The sequence below is a fragment of the Meleagris gallopavo genome, chromosome 2 (assembly GCF_000146605.3).
Source record: "Meleagris gallopavo isolate NT-WF06-2002-E0010 breed Aviagen turkey brand Nicholas breeding stock chromosome 2, Turkey_5.1, whole genome shotgun sequence".
Taxonomy (NCBI): domain Eukaryota; kingdom Metazoa; phylum Chordata; class Aves; order Galliformes; family Phasianidae; genus Meleagris; species Meleagris gallopavo.
Genome location: NC_015012.2, coordinates 15,070,220 through 15,087,510, shown reverse-complemented (window position 1 = coordinate 15,087,510; position 17,291 = coordinate 15,070,220). Strand labels below are relative to the sequence as shown.

General features: G+C 36.3%; 1 protein-coding gene across 1 annotated transcript in view; it reads left to right on the top strand.

The window, feature by feature from the left end:
- The window catches only part of LOC100544433 (neurexin-1-beta-like), a 72,836-nt gene extending 56,904 nt beyond the window's left edge, over window positions 1-15,932 (top strand). Inside the window, exons 3-5 of the mRNA XM_010706639.2 lie at window positions 8,975-9,064; window positions 10,515-10,834; window positions 14,494-15,932. Coding sequence (XP_010704941.2) covers window positions 8,975-9,064; window positions 10,515-10,834; window positions 14,494-14,649 — 566 coding nt within the window. The 3' untranslated portion in view covers window positions 14,650-15,932. The remainder of the gene's footprint in view (window positions 1-8,974; window positions 9,065-10,514; window positions 10,835-14,493) is intronic.
- Window positions 15,933-17,291: the final 1,359 nt, after the last annotated feature.

The following is a 17,291-nucleotide window of genomic DNA, read 5'->3' as shown; positions in this document are numbered from 1 at the left end:
TTTTCATTCCGGGGAAAAATTCAGATTAACTCTGAAAATCAGAATGATAAATTCAGATCTCCACAAAAGTAAGCTGTCAACATTGGGTTGTCCATCTTTAACGTGGCCTTATTAGCTTTAAAACGGAATCCCATGGAAGTGTGTTTTGGGCAAGAGCTTAAAGGATGTGGATATGTCACCTAGTGGAGATCAGATCCACATGTTAGTTGTGGTTGGTATTGGAACACGTAGCTTTCCTGTCTTGATCCCAAAGACTGCCTTGAAACCAGCTGTGACCTGATAACATCCAAGCTCTGTAACCTCAGAGACCTTTTTAATCCATGAGACAGAAATCCACTTGAGAACTTGCTTTTATGGTTGATGTTCAGCATGTCTTTAAGGGCCTTTGAATAGTAGGGTGCACTGAAATAAACTTTTTCAGCAGGAATGATTGGTGACAACAGTATATGTCTCACCTACCTCCCTCCTCTTTCAGTCACTTTATGCAGTAGTGGGATAGTCATAAAAGTCATAAAGGAAAGAAACTCTATAGAAGAATTTTTAATGTAGAAATCCATGATGTTTGAGTAACACAGTTCTTAGTTTTCTTCAAAGTCAGAATCTCAGATCAAAATAACATTTCACCATGATTCTCAATCTTCTCAAACTACAAAAAACAAAACAAAACAACCAAACAAACAAACAAAAAAACCCACATTCAGAGGTAATCACAAGGGGAAAACATTTAGCTAATCTGAAATCCTTTCCTTTATTAAAAATCAAAAAATTTTTGAAAATTGTGGTGACATGCTACATGCTGTAGATAAATTTAAATGGCAAATGTTAGTGAAATTTATTTATGTATATATATATTTCACTTTATGTATTTATAAAATTGGGGAATCAATTTATTTCACTTTCTAGCAGATAGAACTAAATCATTGCTGGAGTCCACCCATGGCCATTATGCTACTGTGTGGTGGACTGCTCATTATAGTTCTGCCGTCTTAAAACACTGCTTTTATCTCAATGAGCATCTGTTTCTATTATTTACAGTTTCTGTTTCTGTGCTCTGCTAAAAGCATTAAAAAAAAAAAATTGTGTGTACAAGTTTAAACCTTTCAATTTGGAATAGATTATTCTTTTATAGTAAAATGTCTGCAAGGCATAAATACACAAGTTGAAATGCCATATTTAGATGGAACTGAAATTGCAGAGCTTGCTTTGGCCAAGGGCTACTTTTTTGCTGCACTGCTGACACAGAACAGATTTTCCTCTCTTAAATGCCATTTTCTATCTACATTGGGTGCACTTGGTTTCTTCTGCTTGTCAAAGGTTTGTCCAAATAGTGACCTCGTTTTTCTTGTTATTGGCTTGCATACAATCATGCGTGTCCATTGGCAAATGAGTTGAATCAGCTTCAATAGATGTATTGAATGTGACAAAGCACCTGTATGGTCCAGGATGTTGAGACACAGTGGCAGTGATGAACTCCAGCATTATTGTGTTTCATGAAAGAGCACAAAAACAACACTTATAATGTTGCAGTTTTTCTACTGTTTGTGAGGGTTGATGCTGATTGCTTTGGCTTTTTTATGTGTGTGCTTCTAATCATGTAGTGAATGCAAGATTATTTTCAGTGTGCCTTGCATTGACTCCAGACAGTCTACTAGAGCAGTTCAATTGCAGTGGATTTGATGAACACAGCTGAAGTCCAAACTCTTATTTTCTCTCATTAATTGCATAACCAAGAACAGAATTTAACCTCAGAAGATGTTGCTGGTTTGTTGTTTTTTAGTTGCTTCAAATAATTTTTAGTGTTGCAAATGGTCCAGAAATAATATATGGAAATCGTATAGAATTTCCCAAAGTCTTTCACTAACTACAGAAAATTTGATCATATGAGCAATGCCCTTTGGATAGCGTGACCTATTCTGTCCTCAGTTCTCAGCAGCGTGGCTGTTTAAGCCTCAGCAGTGTGGCTTAAACTTAATGAGGAGGCATGTGCGTAGTTAATAAGACTTTTTTCATTGATGGCTTCTACCTGCATACTAGATACTTATGGGATTGCAGACCAATAGAAATTTAAAATAAGAGCTGAGTATGGTGTTTTCCATTTGCCATTGTTCATTTATATTATGTGAGTATTATTTCTGTCAAGAGACATTCTATATAGTGGCTATTTGCTAGCTAGCATGAAATGAAGATCATCCAGATTGCTACCTGGGCAGAAGTCAGAAAGTATTCAGTAGTTGCTGTCTCTGACCTAGCTAATTTTAGATATGGTAGGGCTGAAATATTCTCCAATTTCCAGCCATTGAAAAACTATTGATTAAGAAACTGCTTACAGTCAACTTACGGTTAAATATCTATCAAAAAAGTAACCTTAAATGCTGTGACATTATGATTTGGAAACAGTTCAGAGTCCCTTTTTACCTTGGAGAACTACAAAATGTCACTCTTTGGAGTGATGTGGAGCATGGTACTATACTTATAACAATTCATTTTTTATACCTTAATCTTTCTCTTTAATGATTTCTATCAATTTTCCTGCCTGTTTTAGCAGCAGCTGTACAATATTAGCCCCTATAAATGCTGCACGGGCAGTACAAAGGATCTTTTTATAATACCTGATAACAAAATATGACCTTTAATTTATCAGACAAGTCCTGTGTTTTCTTATCTCCTTGTTGCTTGTCATCTTCTCTTGCTTGCTTTTGATATAATACACCAATCTTATAGTAAGCCATCCAACTTTGCACTAACCAAGATAGATATTGCATTATATGAGGAAGTGAGTGTCAGGAAGAGTGCACTCTTACTTTAATTATTAATTAATCTAGTGAAACATAATGTTTAAAAAAAAAAAAAAAAAACAACCACAAGGTGGAAGGCAGTTGATTTCAGGACAGGGGTTTGCATCTTTCTGAGAGGCTAATGGTCATTTTTAGTTTTATCTTGAAGAAAGTTGCTAAAATACTGTTTAAAATTAGTTTGCTTAATACATAAGCATGAAGCAAGGAGCTTGCAGGTGACCATGAGATGTTTCAGTACCATTTGTGGTATCAGTGGAATGGGAATCAAATTATGTGTACATCATTCAGTAAATGCTGTAAGCAGATTCTCTTTTCAGAGAACCTAGGCTATTGCTTTGTATTTGGTTGTGTTATAAGCTACCAATGCCTGATTTCACTGTGCTGTGAAGACTGCTGTCTGTCATACTGCAAGCAGAATATTCTTTTGGGAAACTTAGTATGTATTGTAAGGAATTTTGAAGTTCCTCTAGGGAAAAAAAAAAGACCATATTATACTATGGTCATTTAACATGAACTTGATGGATTTGACATGTTCAAGTCTGTAGAAGTCATACCACATAGCCGTTTCTTTTTTTATAGGTTAACTCTTCTGTAGTGTGAAGCATTGTAGAGTTGAAACCTTACTTATTTGCTACAAATTCTTTCTTTAACTTCAGAGCTTTTTTGTACTTCAGTCATCTAACCAAGCTGACTATAAGTTTTGTTCAAGATACCCAATGGGAAAAAAATAAGCATCCTAGAACTGTGTCTACCTTTTCTTTGAACACTGGAGAAAACCCACATTAGCCTTTTGGATCTGTAGCTCCTCAAACAAGTCTTTCAGGCTGACCGCCGTATCCTTCTCCATACTGCTCAATTCCACCTCCATGTTGTTGTGTGTTGTGCCAGTGTACTTCAGCAGCAGACAAAATATATACAGCTTTATCTGATCCATCCAGAACTTTCTTATTTCTAGATCAAATACTTAATAGTCAAGTTTATAAAAGCTCAGCAAAAATTGACAGTGTCAGTGCATCGCACAAGCCCAGTGATTTTCCAGGATTGACCTGGACCCCTTGTCCTCTGCAACGTACAACTCAGTGTTATGCCTGAATATACTGGAATAGAAAAGGTGATACTTTGTTTGCAGGCATAAAGGCAAGCTTACTGATGGCTGCTGCTGAGGAGACACCTGTGTGTGATAGTAGGGCTATTTGCAAAGGCAACAGGCAGGCTCAGAGGATGGAATGTGCTACAGAGTACGTAGATACTGAGTTTGTTAGGAGTGAGACTTGCTGTAATAGCAGGTGAAGGAAGGTTATGCCCAAGGATACCCTACTTGGAAACTCTGGGAATGTACTATGGACCTACAGAGTCTGTGTAAGTAGTCATTCGTATTTGAGTGATCTCTCTAAAGGGTCTTTGGTCAAACAGAGCAATGCAGCCATTGAGTTCCTTAGATGAAGGTTAAAGATGGTATTTTAACTTGAAACTCAGTATAGCTTTACGGACTGTCTGTATACTGGATATTCAAATCTTATTACAGTCAGAATTTGTTGCATTGTTAACATGGACTTATGTTTGAGTTGTGAAACTGAAAGCATTCACATATGGCCAATAGATGGGACCGGTGTGAACAACAGCACGACACTGTCATGTGTGAGTCATGCAGATGTTTATGCATGCAATTGATAGCATTTAAAATATCATTTCCTCTTTTGCTGGGAAGAGGTAAGTAGCACATGCAGAATCATGTTGTACAAATTTTAGTCTTCGTGTTTACAGTTTATTTCTGCATTAATTTTTACAAAATTAATTAATTTATACAAAAAAGTATGCATAATAACAGTAATATATGGTTTAAGAGAACTTCACCATCTATCTTTAATGAGAGCATGCTTTTGTTACCTAATCTGGCCAAGTGTGGACAGTTTGCCCATGTACCATAGAGCCACAGTGGCTTCTTCCCATGCTGTGCAGTTGACACTTAAGTCAAATTTCATCTTTAACTGTCACCTGGAGAAATGGTATGGACTTCTGCCTTCCTCTTGCAGATGTCAGGGGAGACATAATTCAGAAGTAGCAGTGTCAAGATCATGATGAGCAAAACCAGGGAGAGGGGGTTGTTTATAAATGGAGGTAGACATCAGTTTCTTCACTTTGTTATTTATTTCCCTAGCAGATCACTGAAACTAACAAGGTGAATTTTTATTCTGTTAAAGGGCTTGTTTCAAAGAAAATATTCTCTAGATTTTATGTTGTTCTTCACAGACTCTCAATTTTCAACCTTCTTACCCTTTTTCAAGGATGCTACTATTTCACATCAATAACTGACACCTTTATTTCAGAGAACAAAATAGAATTACACTCCAGCTCTGACAATATAATAAATCAGGAGGGATAAAATACATATTAGTGAAGTTCATGTAGTTGGTTTGTCCATGATGACCTATAGATATAAAGGTATGATTAAGTTTTTTTGGGACTGCTTCTTCTCAATCTTGCACAAGATTTAGCTCCAGCTCAAAGATTTGACCTTTTCTGCTCCTTTCTGCTTACCTTGATTCTTTGAAATTACTGTTATTCCCTTGAAGTCTTTCTGCTCATACAGAATTAATACTTTGTTGTGACAAAATATTATCTACTTGGTAGAAGAATGATTCCATCTAGAGTTCAGTTGGGTTAGACATGGTGCACATCTGAGTGAATCGTTTTTACCCAGGTTTTTTGATGAAATAAATTTTGGCAATCTAATCACAAAGTGTCCTGCTGGGTAGTTACATATCTGTTTACAACGATAGTCTGGGCAGCTCGGTTGTTTCTTATGAATTATGGTTGAAAAGTGTGCCTAACAAAGCACTTCGTCTTTCAGAAGAGTAACAGAAATAAAGTATCAAGGACACAGTTTCAGTCAGAGTATTAAAATATTTATTAACCTTCTTGGAAGTATTTTTAGTGAATAAGTTCCTTGTGGTTCACCCTGTTGTTAAAAGGAAAATAAAGGAAGCATGAAAATATGCATGGACTATTTCTGAGGAAAACAATATGTAATATGTTTATGTTTTCTCCACAAGCAATAAAATTACCATAGAATTCAGTGGGACTATCCAGATTCACTGTAGCTAAGTGTATGATCCAAAACAGCTGTTTAGGAAGAAGCAGTTACTGAAAGCACATGGGTTTTCTTGCAGTGTAATACTAAGATTTTTGTTGCTTTCAATGTTCTTTCCATTATTTTCAGTGCTATCTATCATTTTTTGAATGTACTTGTCAAGTTACCTGTGAATCAACTAGTATCCTCATCATTAAACCTGTGTTCTCCTTGAAACTATAGCAAGATAAGTTCCACACCATTTCCTTCTAGCCTTTCCATTTATATTATCTATTTGAAGAATTTAAGCTAATGTAATAATGTCAAATTGTGATGCATTTGACTACATAGTTTTCTTCTGATAAAAAATAGGCTAATGTAATCAGCAATTATTTTTTTTGTGTGACCTTTACAAATCAAATGGTTATTTCCTTACTTTTCATTTGTATTTTGCTCCCAGTGGTGCAAGACTGCCACAGTTAGTATGAAACATAATTTATAGACAGAATCACTTAACGCTAGGGCTCAATATTCTCAAAAGCCTATGTACCACATGGATTTTCTAATGAAATAATTTAAAGAAATGTATAAGCTGTCCAATTCTACATTTATACTGCTAATTCACGGAGGAGTTTCCACAATCACAGTAGAGATGTTCTGAAGCCACTGCCAAGTACTGGAAGAGGAAGGAGCAATAAACTTGGTCTAGGATAAATCCAGTGGCAGTAATGGAATTACAGCAGAGAAGTGCCTTTGTGGTAAGAAACTGGAGTGGTGACTGCAGGCTGTCCTTCACAAAGTGCAACAGATTTGCACTCACTGGTCATAACAGCATAGTATTTAGGGCCTTCCTAGCGTGGCCAGTTGTAAGCATTGTTTCATTTTGACATGACTGTATGGTTCTTCTGCAGTCTAAGGAGCATTTGTTCATGAAAGACACCCAGTTATTAACACTGGATGATCTGTGAATCCAGTGAGTTAATAATGATCTGCATCCTTGACATATATTTACATTGCTTTAATAGATTCTTTAAGCCCCCAACCTTTTCTAAACAATTATTTAGCCTTTCCTCATAAATAAAATAATAGATTCCTCCCTCCTTTAGTTTAAGCACAGATAACAACAACAACAACAAAAAAAGGCATACCCTGCAAATCCTGACGATTCATTTGTTCTAAGTTAAGGAAACCTTTTGGCAGTGAGATGTTATCTATCTTATTCTTTGAATTAACTGATTACGTTCTGTAATCTCACATCACGAGTCTTTTCCTATACCATTCTATTTTTAAATTTTCATTTTCCTGAAATGGCAGAAAACGGAAAATTTCAGTAAAATATTGTTTTGTGGAGAATGTTTTTGAATGTTGAGAATAGAGCAAAAAGTGCATATGGAAAAATAAGTATGTACATATTTTTGTATATTCAACTGGGGATACTCTAATGCATATAGAATTCATATAGTATATTGGAAGATGGATAGAGAAGGATATCCTCTCAAAAGATCAGCTTCTGGCATAGTGAACTAATATACATTAAGTCAAATGAGGGAAATGTGATAAGTAGCAACTCGTGTCTCTGCAAAATAAATTTCTGCACGAAACCACAATGTTATTGGTGCAAAAGCTGTTGCTCTTGCTGTTTCTGAGATCTATGGTACCGATTCTTCTTTGCAACACTGTGTTGCTGATAGCAGGTATAATTGTCTGACAAATGAGAAGACAGATTTCCTGAATTGGGGTAATACTTTGTTCTGCTAACTAGCAATAAGATCTTTCTAGCTCGTGTAAATGTATTTGTGAGCATTTCATGGGCTACTACATCTTATTCTTCCCATTCTAGTGCAAATACAGAATGTGGTTCCTTGCTGCTTCAAGACAGTTTGTACATTAGAGCTAGCAAGATTGACTTGGAATTGGGTCCTAAATTAGGAATAATGGCCATTTACTCATCTAGCTTTTCTTATATATCAGGGTTTTCCTATTATGAACCAGTACAATGGAGGAAAAAGGTACTGTTGTTTTAAAATATTACTGCTGCACGAAACCTGTATATTGAAGGAATTATTAGGTTTAGCATTGTCCTAACAGAAATTTAAAATACAAAATGGTAATGGATGGTTTTCTGAATGATCATACCTGTATCATCAAAACACAAAAAACCTTATAGTTAAAAATAAGCATTTTTAAGTAGTTTGCTAATTATTTGTTGTATGATATCTTCCTGACTATAGTGACGTTCTTTTATGCAATGGTTTTATTTTAAGCAATCAAAGACCTCTGCACAGACTGGGAAAACAGAGTTTGCAAATGTGACAAGTTTGTGTTTTGCATTGCTGAGTTCTGGATTGCTCTTAATTCACGAAACTCCACTAAAGATAGCCTCTTGCTAAATTCTAAAGCGTTTCCATGTTTCAGAACAAGATTACCTTTCAGCAAGTCACTTTTGTCAAAGCCTTGGTGTTCCTTCAAGACATTGTCAGCCTGTCCTATGAGAATGTAAAAATAGTGAATACTGTGGTCTGTTCTGTACTATTTATTTGGATTTCTGGAATTTGTTGAAGTGAAGCAAATAAGAATGTATTTTTTTCTGACTAGGACATAAGGTTACGGCAGGTCTATTTGTAGACAGCAGAAGTAAGTGTGCCTTAAATGGTGATTAAGACTTGTGTTATTCTTCTTTAAATGACTAACCTGGAGTGAGAGGTTGGATGTCTTTGGAGAACTTAAACCTGTTTCACCTGAACATGTTTAACTAGTTAATAAGAAACATCAAAAAAGACAAAACCCTGAGGTCAATGATCATTTTTTTGTAAAGCCATTCTATGATGTTTAAATTTGTTTTTTTGGGTCTGTCTCTAACATAAGTTTAATAACCTAGCTCAAATGCAGATTTCTAATTTTCAATTAACATAGGAATAATTTTGTTTGCTAAAATAAAATAAATGAATGAATGAAAAGTCTGAACCATGAAATGTTCCAGGTAGCGCTTTTTAAAATTCCAAATTTCAAAAAATCATGTGGCAACTGTATAGCTCAAGCTTTAAGTATTAACTTTTAACCTTTGACCTTACAGATTTTAACCAATGAAATGTCTCTTTAAACTTTAAAGGAAACAATGATAACGAGCGCCTGGCGATTGCTAGACAGCGAATTCCATATCGACTTGGTCGAGTAGTTGATGAATGGCTACTCGACAAAGGTAAAAAACATTGATTAAAACTTCAAATAAAAAAATAATTTGAACATAACCAAGTAGTGCTTCATTGTAACACTAATAAACATAAAAAATAAATTTCAGTAAAACTAAATTTAAAACAAATTTTAAAAAGTAAAATATAGAGTAATATTTGCATACCTTGTATAATAATTTCTATACATTTCTAGAAGTACCAGCTGTTTAATAACCTTACCCTGTTAACTTAAGGTTAAAGGGACTGTTAAATATAATCCACTAACTCAATCTATGAAGGTACGCATAGCAAACATTAACAAAAAATTATAAATCATTCATAGATTATATGACATGCTCCAGCATCTAAATTATTAACTAAAAATATACGTAGTTACGATATCTTCATTACGGTCCTGAAAAAAAAATTTGCTTAAACTGTAGGTATCTTAAATAGTGGGCAAGATGAATTGCCAATCAAAATGAAGTCCCTTTAACGTTTGCAACTTTCTAAGGGGATTTTGGAACAAACACTAATTAAAACAGAACTTAAAGTTGTGTGCATGCTTTTTGTGAGCAGAAACCAATTTGCTAAAGTGACTTCTATTTACTAAGAGTGGTACTGTTGCTGAGGATTTCTCTGTTGAATGGAAATGTGCCATGATTTCTCCATCGGTATGTGTATCATTTCTGAAGCCGCTTTTACATCTAAAATCTTTTATTTTAATTGATAGCCTTGCTGAAAGCCAATCACACATCTATTTTTGCAACTGCCTCTAAGATACTCAATGTGAACCATGTGTTTCTTTTCAGTGTGTTTGTTGAAGGAAAATAAGCATTTAAATACAAAAAGGAAATCTTTAATTAAAAAATATAAATATTTCATTCACTTATATAGAGATATGACAGATTACCGCATAACATCCTTTAAAAATTCTCTTAACCTAGTGACGTTTGCATATATATAAACTCTGTGTGTATATACATATTTGCATATGTCTATACATACATAAACTCATCTTAAAGCTGTAGACTCAATGCTGAATTACACGGAAAAATCTTTGGAATGTTGGCAGTCCTTGAAGAAAAAGTAATCTTAAGGAATTGCAATCTTGGCAACCTTGACACGCATGAAAAAGCTTAGCACTGCTTTCAGGTAAAAGGGAGAGGGGTGTCATTTGTAGTACTGAAAACATTTCCAAATAAATTTGATTGGCCTTTTAGCAAAAAAAGAGAAAAGAAAAAGAAAAAAGAAAAGGGAAAAAAACCCTACAAAATATGGCAATTTTAGAACATGCAAATGCTCTCAAAACTTATGCATTTCATGGACACCTCATTAAAAAGCAATGAATTATGAGTCAAGTCTTTTTCTTATAGTTTATTGCTGTCATTATTCACTCCATGAAAATCTGTTATCATTCTTGTAGAGTGTTGTGTTCACAGTCAACATTTTTGCATGTATGTAATATTATCTTCACAGGGCGTCAACTCACAATCTTCAATAGCCAAGCAACCATAAAAATTGGAGGCAAGGAACGGGGCCATCCTTTCCAAGGCCAGCTCTCTGGTCTTTACTACAATGGCTTGAAAGTTCTGAATATGGCAGCAGAAAATGATGCCAACATCGTGATAGAAGGAAATGTGAGACTTGTTGGTGAAGTGCCTTCCTCCATGACAACCGAGTCCACAGCCACAGCGATGCAGTCCGAGATGTCAACATCGGTCATGGAAACCACCACTACTTTGGCCACCAGCACCGCTAGGAGAGGGAAGGCCCCGACAAAGGAACCTATTGGCCAGGTTAGTCAGCTTCTTTACCTTTTGCAAAAGTTTTCATATCTTTTTGTATGGCTTCCTATATGGCATTCATTCTACAGATACAGTTGTTCCCGTTGAAGAAATGTCTGAGTTACAGATAAAAGTTCTGCACATGGCTCATGCATGTGATGTTGGTCAGTATTTAGAAGGAAAAGGACTTTGCTGTTTGTCTAAATTAGGCAGACTTCTCAGTTCACATTTTTCTTGTGACTGCTTTGCTGTCCATCTTCAGAGTGGTGCATTTTTTAAAAAAAATTCTATTTCTTCCTTTGATGGCTAGTACTGACTATTCTCAGTGTGGAATTGGATGTTTAGAATTAGAAATAATGAAATCAAGTCACGTGTTTTTCCAAGAGATAAAAAACAGGAATTGAAGAGGAAGGAGGTGAGAAGACAAAAAAAAAAAAAAAAAAAGAACTGGGAAGTGGGAATTATCATTTCCCATGATTTAGCATCTTTTTGAGCAGTCTTCCTCAGAAGAGGCAGTGACTGCAAAGGGAATTAAGACAACTCTGAACTGTGGGAGACTCAGGCTTCAAGCCAGAGGCAGCTGTTTACTGTTTGCTGAGGTTATTTGCATCTCATGAATTTAGTGATATATTTAGTAGCTTTCATGTTTTGTCAGGATCTCTGTATAATATGTAGGGGAATTTGCTTTTCCCTCTCCTTTTTCAGAAAATTTGGGATGTTGAATTAAGAGCTGCTGCTCTGAATAACAGCATTCTGACTTTGAGTTTTAAAAATTTACCAAGACATTTCTCTGTCACAGAAGATATTTTTAGTATAATTATTCTGTGTGCTTGAAATATGTTTAGGGGAAAAAAAAAAAACACTGCCAAATGCTTTTCATGTGTTCACTTGGTTCACATCCTTGTTTGTGACCCACTATGCCATGAAGCTGTGACAGCTACACTCGGAGAGCCAAGTAGGGACAAAGGCAAAGAAAGTGTCACAAGCCATAGGGAGGAACAGGAGCGTGATGTGATGAATGAGGTTAATTTCCTCAAGAATGGAGGAGAACATGATGGTTACACTGGGAGGTTGAGGTCAAGTTGCCTGTTTTCTACGTAAAATCTCAACACGCTGTTTGAATTTGATCAGTGCATTAAACCTGACACAGGAGCTTTTCTGTCTGTGTTATTCACGTACACTTTATACAACAGATTGGAAACTAGAGTGATGTAAAATTTCTTATTTTTTTAAATGAGGAAGAAGGCTTGAGTTGAAAGTGAGCATTTAAAAAGTCTTTTTTACTTGTCTTTTCCAGTAAACATGGTTTTATGCATTTTTTTTGCTTGCTTTGAGAATTCAAAGGAAAAAAAAAGAACAAAATGTGGCATGCACTGTAAGCACAGATTGCAGAGTTTTTTTTTAATTGCTATTGCAGTAAGCTACAGTGTTTTTATTAAACAGACAATAAATTTTCTTCATTATTAATTGTGTTTAAATAGCATCTCCCATTTCATTATACAACTAGTCTGCTTGGTATTTTACTGCAATGAGATGGAAGAAAACCAAATTTCCCAGAGAAAAGATCAGCATCTAAAAGAACAATGCCTCTCTGCAGAGTGGAAGAATTTGGGTGAAATTGATGCTCCCCCCAAAAAACTTAAACTAAACTTCTCTTAACAATTCCCAGCTGCTTTCTCAGGTAACTCCAAGGCACAATTTGGGAGTAAGAGCGTAACAGGCACAGTTCATAGTTTGGATCTTGCATGATCTGTGTGTGATGGGAGTTTAGTGGTATAGTTGCTGTATCAGTTGGCATCAGTTGCCAGAAATATTTCCCACTGCTGTATTATCTTTTTCCGAAGAGAGGAAATAGATAATTCTTGAAAAAGATCTTCCAAAGATCTGTTTCCAGACTGCAATGCCTATAATAAGGTGTGGCCATTATCAACTTCATCTATACTGCTTTTTTAGAGCACTTTGCCATTCCTTCAGCTGCTCCTGGCTGATCTGTACACTACAGTGTTCTGAGCCCCTGTTTCCTAATGCCTCACCAGCACAGGGAGGTTCCAGGAGCATACGGATGTGCACAGCATCTCACCAAAGCACATTGCATGGGTGAAGGTTTAGAACAGTCTCTCTCATGTGTTAGCCTTCCTAGTACAAGTCCTTGCTGCGGCCCATTTGAAGTAAATTGGTAGGACTACTTCTGTATCTAAGAGCCTGAAATCAGCCTTTCCAGGGAAAGTGTTCAGTGTTAATGTTGTCAAAGCACATGATATTCTGAGTCTACAACTGAGGCCTTCTTGCTATTAATAATCCACAGTGGCTTGCTTTCAGTATGGTAGGATCTGTGTTGTCATTACAACTGTACAGTTAATTAGTTAGGGTCTGCACTGGAATGTAGTTTGCAAACAGATCTATGATTTGATTTGAAAAGATTGATAATGTCCCAAAGTCAAAGCTGAAATTTGTCTGCAGTTTCCTGTGTTATTCATGCAACAAACTCAGACCTAGGAAGCTACTGAATCAAATTAAGTACATGATTTCTTCTCTTCATTAATATCTGCTATCTTATTCCACCTGAAAGTAATAATTTATGTGCTAGTGCCCTATAGGACTCCCACGGGTCTGCTCTGCAGAGTGCTGAGTAATCACTTTGCATCTTGATGTCACTTGGAGATGAGGGCACTCATCCTCATGGAAAAGCTACTTTTACACTCTGTATTCTCTTTCATTTTTGTCCTTTACACTTTTTAATGACCTTTATTTATACATAATCTCTGTAAAGGTGTCAACTGCATTGACATAATGTAATGCATTAAAAGCAAAGTTACCTTTCTGGCATTAATTAGGTTACTGAGGAAAATATGTTGCTAAAGAGGAATTGCTAATAGGAAAAAAAAACAACACCTTGCATTATTGCAAACCAGTGCATGACTTAATGAATAGAAGTAAGATCTAATCAGTCAGAAATTGTTTGCTCCATTTGCAGAGGTATTGAATTCAGTTAAAGATTTCAATACCTAAAGAAGATAATTTAAATCGCTTTTTATAGGAAATGTTCTTTTAGGAAACCTGCAAGGTTAGTGCTTCAATTGATGGAGTGTGTTCTTCTCAGCAGGTATCTAATAATGCAGTGTATGATACAAGATAGACATGATACTTATAGAATGTATGTTGACTGCTGTTGTGAGTGATTTTCAGCAAATGAGATCTTAGTGCTTCCTTAAACAAATTCCTTTTTGTTAGTGACTCTGCTCTCAATGAAGGTTTGCCTGCTTGGAGGCGGTGTCATATTTTAACAATGGATGCTTTGGTGGTGACAGACAACTTAATTATTGTACTTGTAACTGTAGATTTTCAAAGTGGAAAGAGGTACTTAAGACCTATTGAACATCAATGATAGGTGAATGCCTCATTTTCCTTAGTGCCCTGAGAATCCCACACTTCTCTGTGATTATAATTAGCATCTACAGCTGTCAGCCTTTGTGCAAGGCACTGCATAAACACACAGGAAGTGACAACCTCTGCCTCAAATAGCTTGCAGAATAAACAAAAGGTATCAGGAAAAGAAGAAAAAAAGAAAAAAAGGGAAATTAGGAAGCTAGTATAGTGTTTCAGTGTTAAGCTATGTGCAGATTTGCAGTCACCATGGGAGGAATAGTTTACTGCTTGTTTTTTTGATCCAGACTCTTCAGATGGTGGACTCTGAGTTCCAGCTCTCCTTAGGATCACCACATGCTTATGGTAGACTCTTTAGAGAAGACAGTTTACAGACTGAGCTGCCCCGTCTGCCACCAGTTGGGCAATTGATGCGCAACCAGCATCTGATCAGTGGTCAATAAAAGGTTTTCTCTGCTTTGCCATTGACACTTGGGAGAACCCAGAGCCACTGGAGCAGAAGCTGAGAATTCCTGCACAGCTCCTTCATTCCACTCATACTGGGCTGGAGGAGCCTCAAAGCAGAAGAGAAGACCGCCCACCTCCTTTCTGCAGCAAGATGCCCTACAGATTCGAAATATTTATCCTCTTTGACCTCTTTAAAAGTGTAGAGACATAATCTAGTTTTTTGGAAGGTATTCCCAAAATGTGGCATTCCTTTATGTGTGAGTAAAGAAATCCCCAACTTTTAAATGCTGCGAGAATAGAGCTTCTGTGAAGTTAGAGCCTATACTGCTAACTTTGGTGAGTCGCAAGTATACACAGGGGCTTAGGAATCATGAATTTGTTCTAAGAATATCATTTCCTTTATGAAGTTATTCAGCAAAATAATACTGTTATGTTCTTTCTTCTTTTTAACTTTCATTTTTGACACTTTCTAAAAGACTCATTTGCAAGCTTTTCTATTCAAACATGAAGGTGATAAACTTCTTTTAAAACTGAAAATAAAGGAGATTCATATGTTGCATAATTCCAGGAGCCAAAATGTTAAGCAAAACATTGAGTACTGCAAGGCTTGCAATAAAAAATGCAAGAGTTGGCAGAAGCAGAAAGGCTTCAAAAGGACTTTTAAGTATGGTTTTTTCTTGAATGGGGATAGCACAATCAGGCCTCTAGTATCTCTTTGGCAAGGGTATGTGGATCTATATTAACTGGAAGTCATAAATGAAGGGATAGTAAATCAAGAATAATATGCTCGTTTCTCATCAGTTTCTAAAGATGTGATTATGACAGCCTATCCGCACAGCATTCCCTGCTCTCATGTGTTGGAAACCATTTCTGAAAGTTGTGTGTAAAATAGCTTTTATTTTTTTAATCTTCCATAAGGGATTCTGGCAGTCTTCTTTGTCCTCGTCAGAGTGGGCTATTACTGATAACACTTAGCCACTTAACCAGCAATTGCAATATACTGTGAGATGATTGCATGTTTTGGAACAATAAACACTGATTTTTGGTCAAGCAGAATTAAATTGACTTTGTATTAAATTGATGAACAGAAATTTGGTCAGTTGCTCAGTAGGGCATACATCAGATGATGCGTATGTTTCTTTACATGCATTGAGGCAGTGGGTTTAGGTGGTATTCACTGTAGCATAACAGTGATGGGGTTGGCTCAGCACCTTGCCCAATAAGTAAAACCAAGCATTGAAAAAAACAGTGGAGTCTTCTAGGGAACAAATTCAATTTTTAAAATCTTACTGGAGTGTCTGATTTTGCACAGAATATTAAATGGCATTTTTCTCCAATGTCATGGAGATGTACCAGTCGTGAAATCAGTGTAGTTAATAGGAGGAAGAGTATTCTCCAACCATCTCGGTTTAAGGTTATTTGCTGAAAGGTTTGCAGTTGTCCTTATGCACTGGAGGTAGGTTCTTTCTGTGTCTGCAATGCTGTTGCTTCTTCCTCTGGAAGATCAGTAGGCAATGCTCTTCCCAGGGCTCTGGTAAATCACAGGATGCTCGCTAGTGTATAATGAATCCCAGAGCATCAGGCATCACAGCGATCGCAATGCCTAGACGTGGCCCTAGATGACAGAAAATATGCCTTTATGTTGAACTATAACTAGAAGTATATAAACGGCTTAGTTCCTCTGCAGTCATGTGAGGTTATTCAGGGGACAAAAATAGCATCACGTATCATGCTTGTTTCGGCAAAATCCTGAAAGCACAAGTGTTAACCTCAATGAGAGTTAAAAATTCTGTGCAAATGTTGGGGCTGAGCTGTTCAGGGTCTGCCTTCCTCTTGCAGCTGATCTGCATGCAACAGTCCTATCTATGGTGACGGGAGTGCAATTCGATAACTGGGACATATCAACAGCTCATCACATGTCAATGTTCATTAAGAGTGTGCTGGGGCATCGGTGCCCTTGTACTTGTGAGTACATTTTGGCCACATGCTAGGAGACAGGAGCGTAGGGGACTGACCAGCAGGACACTGTGACATCAAAGACATGTCACCTCAACCCCACAGCTCTCAGTGGTTGTGCAGCCACACTTTTAAACAACATGACGATGTGGAATGATGGAGCAGGCTAATATGCAACCCACAGCTGTGCTACAGTGCTCTGCTGATACAAAAGCTAATAAAGCTTGTTTAATTAATTAAGGAACTCTTTCTGTCTTGCATTTCTTTGGTTACCAGTGAATGTTTTTCTGAAAGTTAAAACCATAAAATATATCACATTATATGATTAAAAAAAAAAAATACTGTCTGATAGAATGTTTTTTTCCTATATTTGTGGTTGCCATTTACACAAAGAGTTTTATATGTTTTTATTAACTAAAGGCATTTCTAGATTAGAATTTGTATTTGAACACAGATACCTTTACAAGCATGCAAAGGTATGAAAATGTGAAATTAAAGCTTTGAAATTGTATTACCCTACTGATTAAGAAAATATGTGAATATTTTTCCCCCCTTTAAAAAACAAATAAAAGCTATTGTGTAATCTAAAACCAGAACAAGTCTGTATTTGCCACTGCCAAATTTTCAGGTTTTGGCATGCAGTCTCATTGTATCTCAATAACCAAACATGTTTCTATGTCTT